The sequence below is a fragment of the Bidens hawaiensis genome, unplaced genomic scaffold, assembly GCF_021521415.1.
Source record: "Bidens hawaiensis isolate Kalapana, Puna unplaced genomic scaffold, B.hawaiensis_p1.1 tig00031232_1, whole genome shotgun sequence".
Taxonomy (NCBI): Eukaryota; Viridiplantae; Streptophyta; class Magnoliopsida; order Asterales; family Asteraceae; genus Bidens; species Bidens hawaiensis.
This window is the reverse complement of record NW_027505209.1, coordinates 133,128-144,204: the sequence shown is the minus strand read 5'-3', so window position 1 is coordinate 144,204 and position 11,077 is coordinate 133,128. Positions and strand designations below refer to the sequence as shown.

At 36.4% G+C, this 11,077-nt stretch overlaps 1 protein-coding gene across 1 annotated transcript; it reads left to right on the top strand.

The window, feature by feature from the left end:
• Positions 1-1,266: 1,266 nt before the first annotated feature.
• LOC143611486 (pyruvate kinase, cytosolic isozyme-like) lies at positions 1,267-6,202 on the top strand. Its single transcript, XM_077085692.1, has 4 exons — positions 1,267-1,393; positions 2,535-2,811; positions 3,576-4,037; positions 5,228-6,202. Exons 2-4 carry the CDS (start codon positions 2,554-2,556, stop codon positions 6,038-6,040), a joined length of 1,533 nt encoding a protein of 510 aa, XP_076941807.1. The 5' UTR covers positions 1,267-1,393; positions 2,535-2,553; the 3' UTR covers positions 6,041-6,202.
• The last annotated feature ends 4,875 nt before the right edge of the window (positions 6,203-11,077 follow it).

The window sequence follows — 11,077 nt, the reverse complement described above, 5'->3', positions numbered from 1 at the left end:
AGGGAGACGTTCTATACGCTCGTTGGGAGTACAGAGCGAAACGCCGATATGATTTCGGGTCGGTGGTCCGAAATCAGAAAATTTGTCGGCTTGTTTACTAATCTTTTCAACAGGAATGCCTGTCGTATGAGACCAAGTGGCAGTGATGATTTGGCGGTTTACAATTTCACTGTCGAAGAGTGGAGGCAGGAGTGTTTGCGGAGGTATGGGACGGTGAAGACGTGGGACGATTTAAAGTTGTGGGAGAGGTTGAAAAGGTGTTCCAAGTGGGTTGAGCTTGTGGCGCCGGACCATGATGCGGAAGTAGGGCCGAAACGGACTAAAATTAGTTCGTCTGGAGCGTATAGCACTTCCGCCGGGTCGGATTGCCGCGTTGGATTCGACCTAAACATTGCGGGGGAGGAAACGTCTTCACCGCCGAGGAGGCGGCCATTGGGACGGGACGCCAAGGGGAAAAAACCGGCTGAGGGGGGAGCCGTAAACATCGTCGATCTTGTTGAATCCCTCAATAAATTCAACAAAACCATGGAGGTGGTCTCTAATGACAAAAAGGAAAAAAGTCGAATGAGAGATTTGGACTTCCTTACAAGAGACTTCAGTAACCTAAATCCGGTCGATCAAATCCTGATGAAAAAGCAAAAGGAACGTATCCGAAAGAGGTTGATCGAAGAAGACCAAGCCGAAGAATAAGAATAATGTTTTTTTAGTACTTTAATTTTTATTTTATTTTTAGATATTAATGTGTTTTTTTTAATGTGTGTTTTTTTTTAATAATTTATGAGTTTTTTTAATAATACGTTTTTTGAATATATTTATAAAAAAATAAAAAAAAAATCCGCTGGAGCCCCTGCTGGAGCCCCTCCACATCAGGGTCAGGGGCTCCAGCGGGGGCTCCAACACCCACCTTATCCAGTTTCTCTCTCTGCCACACGTCACAATATTATTGGCTGGAGCCCCCACTCGCGCCCCCGTTAGAGCCCCCCACACCCCTCAGCCTTAAAACTTTATTAGAAATTTAATAAATCTAAAATAAATTATATAAATTGTGTAGGTAGACAAATATCTTTTAATCACTCTACCTTGAATTTGGACGACGCTTGTCAGCGCACCATGTTGACTGAAAACAGGTGGCCGCTCAATGTTTCTCCAACATAAATTATTAAATAAAAAAGTAAATGAAGACACCTCACGCCAAACACCGCTCAATGTTTCTCCAACATAAATTATTAAATAAAAAAGTAAATGAAGACACCTCACGCCAAACACGAATATGCCATTTACAACAATCCCTTTCAATTCCAATTTACATTTTATATAATAATAATAATAATTCTTAAAAGTGATACAAGCAGCCGCAATAGTGTGTCTAAGAACCCTGCTTTTTGCTGCTGAGGTAAATCATTCTGTTTGCTTCTTTTTCTGTTTTGTTTATGTATGTTTAATCTTTTACTTGTGTATATAATTTGTTTTCTAGTGGAGTGGGGTGATCTTAGTTAGTTAGATCTGTCTTTTAATGTTTCTTTGTGTTTGATTCTCTTATTGTTACAGTCTGAAACCATTGTAAGGTACCATACTTCGGTTGTATGCTCAATTGATGTGAGGTTTATAAGCCAAATGGTTTTCTCTAGTCTTTTGGTTGAGTTCTTATGTTTGGCTTGTAACACTTATGCATTCGAGGTTAAATTTGAGTTGTTTTTTAAGGTTTGCGAACACGAATTCGAGATTATTATTTATGGGCATGTTTGAGTTTGAAAACAACTTAGTGGCTAAAAAAAAGGATGAAAAAGCAAAATGTCTGGCTATCACAAAAGTCCCTTTTAATTTAGCTTTGTAGCTATTAACCTTCTGGGCGTGATGGTTAAGGCTTGGGATTTTGAGGTCTTGGTTCGAAACCCGACTCTGGGGGTTTTTCCGTTGATGGTGTTCCTGGGTGAGTCAGACGTTGTCTCGCTCACTTAGGCATTGGAGGTAGTTCCAAACGCTGTTAAAAAAATATTAGCTTTTTGAAAAATTTTAAAAAACTGTTTTTTAAAAACCACAAATCCTAGCGTTTTAAAGTGACTTTTGATTTTTTAATTGAAAAATTCACAATCTACCCGCCCCCTTACCCAAATACTCCGACAAAAGCTAATCCAAACACCTATTAAAAAAACAACTTATTGACTTATTGGCTTTTCCCACCGCAATAGTTAATCCAAACACTTTTTAAAAAAACTTCTTTTGGAAAAGTCATAAGCCAATAAGCACTTTGACAAAAAAAAAAAACACTTTTGGAGTTAAAGAAGCAATCCCAAACACCCTATGACTTGAATATGTGTTCATTGTGCTTCAATTCGAATTATTATTGATTTGTGAAACAGTTGCATGCTCATGAAATAGAATTTTTTGTATGTTGGTATGATATTATTAATATTAAAAACATTATATGGAATTTGATAAGATTATATGTGGTTAATAGAATTTTTTGTATGTTTGTGTATTCATGCTAAATGTATAAATAATTGATTATATGTGTTTGGACATTTATGAATCAGATAAGATTAAGTGGTTAATATGTCTAACATTGACATTGAGGGGATATTGAAGGACCTCCCGAACGATGGGCGTATACCGAAAACAAAGATTGTATGCACCCTTGGTCCGGCTTCTCGGTCAGTGGTGATGTGTGAGAAGTTGCTTCGGGCGGGGATGAATGTTGCCCGCTTCAACTTCTCTCATGGGACCCACGAGTATCATCAGGAGACGTTGAATAATCTTCGGATTGCTATGCAAAATACTCAGATCTTGTGTGCTGTTATGCTTGATACTAAGGTTAACATTTAGTGAAAAGTTTATAAATTATTAACATGAAGTAGCCCGTTTGACTTTGGTTTAGTGTTGTGCATGGGTCGGGTTTGGACCCAAACCAAAACAAAAACTGAAAATTTGGTTTTTGGGTTTTTGAAAACCAAGTTCGGTTTCCTTTTCATTTTTCACAATGGGCTAAGTTAGTTTCAATTTTTTCAGTTTCATGGGTCGGTTTTGGGTTCAAACCCAACCATTATTAGTGCATTTTTGCCTACAAGTTTTCGGCTACACTTTTTATAAGCTACTTAACATTCAAGAATAAAAATTATAATCCATAAATTAACTAACAAAAGTCGTTTTCTTTTTTCGGTTTTTATGAATTTTGTTCAGGTATAAAAGCCAATTCGGTTTTTATGGTGATCTGTACGTGCAAAACCAAAACTGAACCAGAAATTCGGTTTTTGAATCACACACAAAACCAAACCATCGGTTCTAGGATTGTTTTGATTTTCTCGGTTTTTACGGGCTTGGTTCAGTTGTAAAAGTCGGTTCGATTTTTATGGTTCGGTTTTTTCGGTTTTCTGTACATGCAAAACCAAACCGAACCAGAATTCGGTTTTTGAATAACACATAAAACCAAACCATCAGTTAAAAAGTCTAAAAAAAACCGTTCATTTAGGGTTGGCTTCGTTTATTTTGGTTATTTATGTTACAAGATTGGTTATTTCGGTTTCATGCACACCCTACTGCGGTTGACTTGAATATCAACCTCGTTTTTTTTCTGGCAGGGGCCTGAGATCCGAACAGGATTCCTGGAAAACGAAAAACCCGTCCAACTCAAGGAAGGCCATGAGATCACAATAAGCACCGATTACACTATCAAAGGAAATAGTGAGACCATATCTATGAGCTACAAAAAACTGCCTGTTGACTTGAAACCGGGCAACACGATCTTGTGTGCAGACGGGACCATCACCTTAAAGGTGTTGTCATGTGATCCAGCATCCGGGACCGTTAGATGTCGGTGTGAGAACACAGCCATGCTAGGTGAGCGGAAGAATGTGAATCTTCCGGGTGTGGTTGTTGATCTTCCGACACTTACTGAGAAGGATAAGGAAGATATTCTTCAGTGGGGTGTTCCTAATAATATTGATATGATTGCACTCTCGTTTGTTCGTAAGGGGTCAGATCTTGTGAATGTTCGTAAGGTACTCGGCCCGCATACCAAGAATATTCAGTTGATGTCAAAGGTATGTGTTTTTGTTGCATTGCGATATAATCAAAGTCGGTTCGGTTTTTACAGCTTTAGTTCAGTTTTCGGTACATGCAAAACCAAACTGACCCAAAGTCGGATTTTCAAAAAACATAAAACTAAGGGTGTGTTTGGGATTGCTTCTTTAAGTCAAAAAGGACTTTTTGTTAGAAGGACTTATTAGCTTATGAATTTTTTTTAAAAGGAGTTTTTAAAAAAGTGTTTGGATTAGCTTATGTGGTGGGGAAAATCAAAATGACCAAAAAGGACACTCTTTTTTAAAATGAGTTTAATAGGTTTTGAGGGTACTTTGAGGGGTGTAATAGGTAAATCAAACACAATAAGTTAATAAGTTACACTTCCCTAACTTATCAAAACCTCCTTATTTTGCCTTATTGATAAGTTAAAATCGATAAGTCTTTTTTGTTTGTCAAACAAGTTATATAACTTATTAACCTTTTGAAAAGTTAATAAGTTATAAGGAGACTCAAATAAGCAATCTCAAACACCACCTAAACTGTCAGTAATTTCGGTTTTCCAGTAAAATATCAAAGAATATTATAAATTAAAGCTAAACTGCTAGTAATATTGGTTTTTCTGTAAAACATCAAAGAATATTATGAACGAGGCGCGCTGAGCCGAGCCGAGCCGAGCCAAAGGATACTCAGTTCGTGGCTCGCTCATTAGCTTGTTTAAATTAAAGCCCAATTTTATATATATGTATGTATTTGTAACCTAAAGCTGTTTGAAATTTTTTAATGAGTAATATTAAAAACTATTGAAAATTCTTGTTTGGTTTGTTTAAAGTTAAAGCCCAAAGTTTTGATATATAATTTTTATGAATTCTGTAGCTTATAAATTGTGTGTATGTTACAGATTTTATTTTTAATTTCTTATATATATTGAAATATGTAAATAAATCAACATTTGAAGAAAAAGAGCCTGCTCAAGGAGCCATGAGCTGGCTCGACTGCTTGAGTTTTTAACCAGTCAAGCTTTAGAATTCTGCTCGCTACGATAAACGAGCCAAGCCCGAGCTATCCTAACTCAACTCGGCTCGGCTCGTGTTCAGTCCTAGTTCATCATAATCAGATATGATTATAAAACATAATGCAAGTAATATTGTTTGGTTGTGATTTTGTTGTTTAAATTTTGGTTACTATTTTAAACGGGCTTGATTTTGTACAGGTAGAGAATCAGGAAGGAGTTATAAACTTTGACGAGATCTTACGTGAAACCGACTCGTTCATGGTTGCCCGAGGCGATCTGGGAATGGAAATTCCCGTCGAAAAGATATTCTTAGCCCAAAAAATGATGATCTACAAATGCAATTTAGCCGGTAAGCCCGTCGTAACCGCAACCCAAATGCTCGAGTCGATGATCAAGTCCCCCCGGCCCACCCGAGCCGAAGCCACCGACGTAGCAAACGCGGTCCTCGATGGAACCGATTGCGTCATGCTTAGTGGCGAAAGTGCAGCCGGTGCGTACCCTGAGATTGCAGTCAAAACCATGGCCCGCATCTGCATTGAAGCCGAGTCATCTCTTGACTATGGGGCCATCTTCAAGGAAATGATCCGGTCAACCCCGTTGCCAATGAGCCCGTTGGAGTCGCTTGCATCATCAGCAGTTCGAACCGCTAACAAGGCTCGAGCCAAACTCATTGTGGTTCTAACCAAGGGTGGGAGCACGGCTAAGTTAGTGGCGAAGTATAGACCCGCTGTCCCGATTTTGTCGGTGGTGGTACCGGTTTTGTCGACTGACTCGTTTGATTGGACGTGTAGTGACGAGGCCCCAGCTAGGCAGAGTCTTGTGTACCGGGGGTTGGTCCCGCTTTTAGCCGAGGGCTCGGCTAAGGCTACTGATGCCGAGTCTACCGAGGTGATTTTGGAAGCGGCTTTGCAGTCGGCTACTGCGAGAGGGCTGTGTAAGAAAGGCGATGCTGTGGTGGCGCTCCACCGGATTGGGGCTGCATCTGTCATCAAGATCAGCATTGTTAAGTGAGATGGTCAAAGTTAGTTTTGTCTTTTACTTTGGTTGTTAAGTCAGTTGGTTTTGTGTTAGTGAAGGCATGTTACAAACTAATGATATGGATCATATGTGACCATGAACTTGTTTAAATAAATAGTGATGGATCTGCTTTTGTACTAGAATCATATGTTTTGACTTGGGGTGAAAAACGAAACGAGCCGAGCCGCTTAAGCTCGATCTCAACTTGCTTTAAGCTCTAATTTTAAAGCTCAAACTGATAAGTATTAGGCTCGTTTTATTATTTATCTATATAATTAACTAGTGTTATTCTGGGCGCGTTGTGCCAGGTATGTTGGTAAAATCCGGACGATGGTAAACACAAACGTTGTCGGTCCCAGGCGTTGTGGCGGTAAGTCGAAGCAGATTCGGTCAGTTTCGGTTAAGTGCGTTATGATACCGAAACTTAGAGCTGGCAATTGGGTACCTGTTAAAGACACGATAAAACCTGTTAATCAAAAAAGTACGGTATGTGATTTTTTTATTTTCTTAAATAATTGAAATTATTAGGCTAGACTCTCTCATTATCCCTTATTGGTACACAAAACTTAAAGTTGTCTTATATTCGTGGCATATAAAGTAGTTGCACGAGTCGTATTAAGTTTTATATTTGTGTCACGCGCGTCGCTTCTTACCTGTTAAACTTGTTAAGACACGAATTGTCGGCCCTCTATAAAAAACCACAAACAAAAAAAACATTTGAAATTTGAGGTGGATCAGTTGAGTGGCGTCAGTCGGTAACAATCGGGCGTTAGGAAGATCCGAGCATTGCCGATCCCATAAGTTGAGGCGATGAGTCTATGCAAATTCGTTCAGATTTCGTTATATATGTCACAATACGTACCAAAACTAAAACAAAAAACAAACAAAACTTAAGGACCAATACGGTGCCGTCAAGTGGCCCAATCAGCACTTACCGGCACCAAAGTTTATAATTGTCATAGATAATAATGTACATAATATGTACTAGTAAGTTTTCTTTATCATAATTTATTATGTATAATAGTTATGTAAATGTATATTTTTATATTAAGTAAAATTGTATATAGGTTATAAAAAGATTAGTAGATTGGTCAAGTTGGTGTAATTTGAGTTAATGTAGTTTTTCTTTGGGTGTTTGGTGGCCATTCTCCGGGTTGTGAAGGTGGTCTGGTTGTTGGTTTTGGTTTGGTTAATAATATTAACAATTCGAAAAAAAAAGGTAAGGTTATATACATAACAGGCTTGTCTAGCCTTGCGAGTCTGCTCATGATCAATAAAGTCCTGGCTCGCTTATTTAAGAACCTTATAAGATGCTACATGGCTTGTTTCTAGCTTTTAATGTGTCGATCTTAAGTAGCTCACGAGTAGGCTACGCCTGAGCCGCCTGAGCATGACCACCGTAACCATAACTAGCCTAAGTGGGCTCAAAGGAATAAATTTAATTGTTTTGAGTTAGTGACGAATCGTTGTATTCATGACCAAAAGTAATTGACATTAAGTTTGAAAAAACAACCCTAACAAATAGTTGACATTATATTTTTGTTAGAATGAGAGTTCATATGCCTAAAAATGGATCTATTATGGTTTTAAAGTTTTCTGATAACAGTTTTAAGTACGAGAAGTTTTAAAAAATAAGTCAAATGTGTAAAGCGGTGCTTATATGGGCACAATTTAAAAGCGGTGCTTATATGGGCACAATTCAAACCTCTTTGTATCGGTACCACATGTAGGGCAAGGATAGATTGATGAACTAGACAGATTTGCTTTAGACACGGTAAAAAAATGATATGTTTCGTGCTTCGGCGCGAATGTTATTATTATATTATCAGTGGTGGATCCAGACATTTAAGTCAAGGGGGGGAGGGTAATCAATAAATATAAACTATAAGAAATTATATAACGAGCTACATTAAATATAGCAAAACAAAATATATATTGCAGTTGTTTTCTATTTGATTTCATCGACTGGAAATGGCCAATTACAGCTTAATTCGAAACACTTTAAAATGCTTATTTTCGATGATACAAATTACACAAGCATTCAAAAAATCCTTGCCAATTCAATTACACAAATTTGTCATTAACATCTTCATCGCTGGAAAAAAATCTTTCACCATTACGTTTCCAACGGGTAAAACTAGTTCTTCAAACGAACTTGATATTCATGAATCGACTGCCCGTCGATATGTCTTATTCGTTTAACAATTAACATCTGTTTAATTGACCATTAAAAAAAAAGAAAGAATGGGGTTGTTTTTCACTTTATAGGGCTCCAAGAAATATACAATACAAGGCTAATTAAAAAACATAATTTTTTTTTACCAAAATTACCATTACAAAACTTAATCATTACATAGTCTCATTAAATTTGAGTGGGTGACTAACCCCCACTAGGCTTGTCTTCAATCCGCCACTGTATATTATATAATAATTGTTATATATGGTAAAACTAGAACTCACTCAACGCGATGCTTACTTTTAGATGCAAATCAGGTTAGCAAATAACAAATAAGGGATGGCTGGTGCACATACGGGTTATCCAAGCTTTAAAGACTGACATTCATTCGATATTTGTTTTGTTAGGTTATGTTAAAAAATGTTTATGACAATTTGTAATGATTTTGTTGCTTTAATGTTTAAGTTCAAGGTTTAAGAACTATGATGAATGTGTAAATTCAACTTTCGAGACTTTGTGGGTTTAAGGCGTTTCATATGTGTTTATAATTTGTGTGATATAACTATAGTAAAATGCTAGAGGAAGAGTCTGAGGACAACATAGAGGAGAGCGAACTAATCATGATAGTCCTCATGAATTTGCCATTGTGATATCAATGCATAACAACGATGGTGATAACAACAAGGTGGGAAATAACATCGTCGCCCAACTAGAGCAACTTAGAGCTGAAGAAATAGTTAAAGCGTTACCGATTAGTTAGTTGGCATGTTAATTTTCAACAAATCCTTTAAAAAACGTACATTTTCTTTGCAAACATCCTTACATTTCCATATTTTATTTTTCATAATTAAATTACTTAGCTCCTTTTCATCCATACCTGTCACTTGCCACGCTATTGGGATGTTGATAGTATACGTAGAACTTTTACATCGGAATGAATTTTGATCTTTTATTATTTTCCCACGAAATGAGTCCTATTTTATTTAGTACAGCTTTTCGATTGTTTTTAAGTTAATATCAGAAATAGAAAAACATTAATTCTATTTTTCTTAAATAAGGAAATATGTGAACGTATGAGTAGAATGTATATGTATATGTTAAAATAGAAGCAACTCTATAAAGATTTCAAGACATGTGACATGGATAGGTTGATTATTATAATTTAACTAGGTATTGGCCCTGTGTTACGGGGTTTATTTAAGTATTTGTTTTTAATCGTTAAAAGCTATTTTATTTTTTGTAGTGACTTGTTTTATTTCGTTTTGATTTAATACAATTAGTTTGTAATATTCATTATATTTTAATGTTTGAGCTATTTCAATTGTGATACGTAGTTTTTTTATATTCTTAACAAACAAACATAAATGAACATGAACACAACCATTTTTATATGAACAAACATGAATACAAATATTTGTCTTATGAAATGTATGTATCGTTTTTGTCCTTAATCACATGCTTTATCATTCATTAATTAACGCTTTATCATTCATTAATTAACATAAACGATTTTGGTGTCACGCAATGAATTGAAACAGGTGGTGATCATTCCTGAGGTCTTCCCCGAGGTTAAAACCTGGAATAAGCCTCCTGCATGCACTGCACGACAGCTCCATGACCATCAACCCCTTAAAACTTGGAATAAGCCAAGTTTAAGCACGTTCAGCACTTAATCAGATTGTTTATCAGCATTGTAGTATGTTTCAGCAGCTTCGACACGTTAAACAGTTTATTTATCAGTAGTTCAGTGCGTTTCAACACGTTAAACAACTCGTTTCAGCATGTTTTGCACCGGTTTCAGCATGTCTTAGCACTAAAACAAGAAATTTAAGCACGTTTACAACAGTTCAACACTTAAAGAGCGTTTAAGTATGTTTAACAACAGATTTCAGTTCATTTTAGTAAATTCAGCACATTTTGGCTTATTAAAACAATAAAAATCAGCAACATCAGCTTGTAAAGATAGTGAACAGCAGATAGTCGGTACGTTTTGACCCGTTTGTCAATAACCACACTAGATGCATTCCATCGAACCATCAGGCACACCAGACCAGTTCCTAATTTATTGCCCTACCTGGATCACTAACTTATTAATAATCTATTCTTACTCTATAACAATAGAAGCAGCTTAAAATAACACATGCATCAAAACATTATGTTAGCTAATATAGATCCAAATAAACTCAAGTTATTATATTCTTCAATTAAGTTGTGAATACAAACAAATTAACACAAATAATTAATAAACAAAGAAGGAACCTTCTGGAGTTGATTGCAGGTGACGTCATCATGACGATGGTTGGACCAGAAGGAATTAACAGATCCATTTGAGTAAACGTCGTCGTATCAAAGGTTAATTTCGGCATCGCTTATATTCAATTCGTGTCACACCCCAACCTAAGGCGAAAATGTCGGGACGCAAGCTTTGGTTCACAGCTCACAAGGTACTAACATGCAATTTAAATGTGGCAATATCTAATTAATTAATTTAAAATTCAAGTACAACAATGCAAGGAAATTACAAAATGAAATCTAGTATGAGTTTTAATCCTAAAGGTCATCTCTACGCGATGTTCATCTTGATAACCAATCCAATCGATAACCTGCAAATGCGTACAAAATAAAATTTTTTGTCAACAACATCTGTTGAGTGAGTAGATCACCAGTTTTAGAATACAATATAATAACATACAATAATATATAAATAAAAAGCAAAACTGTTATCTATGAGTACAAACAATCAAACCATTGAGCAAATAATGAGTGTCACTAAAACCATTGTCATGCGAATCAGACGTTGGTTACTAAGACATGATGTGATAAATGAAGGTGTCGGTGAAACCATTGCCATGTGA

Bases quoted from the DNA above. Each gene is read 5' to 3' on its own strand.
- LOC143611486 (XM_077085692.1), top strand. From the start codon at position 2,554: ATGTCTAACATTGACATTGAGGGGATATTGAAGGACCTCCCGAACGAT. The intron at 2,812-3,575 runs GTTAACATTTAG...TTTTTCTGGCAG, and splicing joins CTGTTATGCTTGATACTAAG to GGGCCTGAGATCCGAACAGG. The intron at 4,038-5,227 runs GTATGTGTTTTT...GATTTTGTACAG, and splicing joins ATATTCAGTTGATGTCAAAG to GTAGAGAATCAGGAAGGAGT.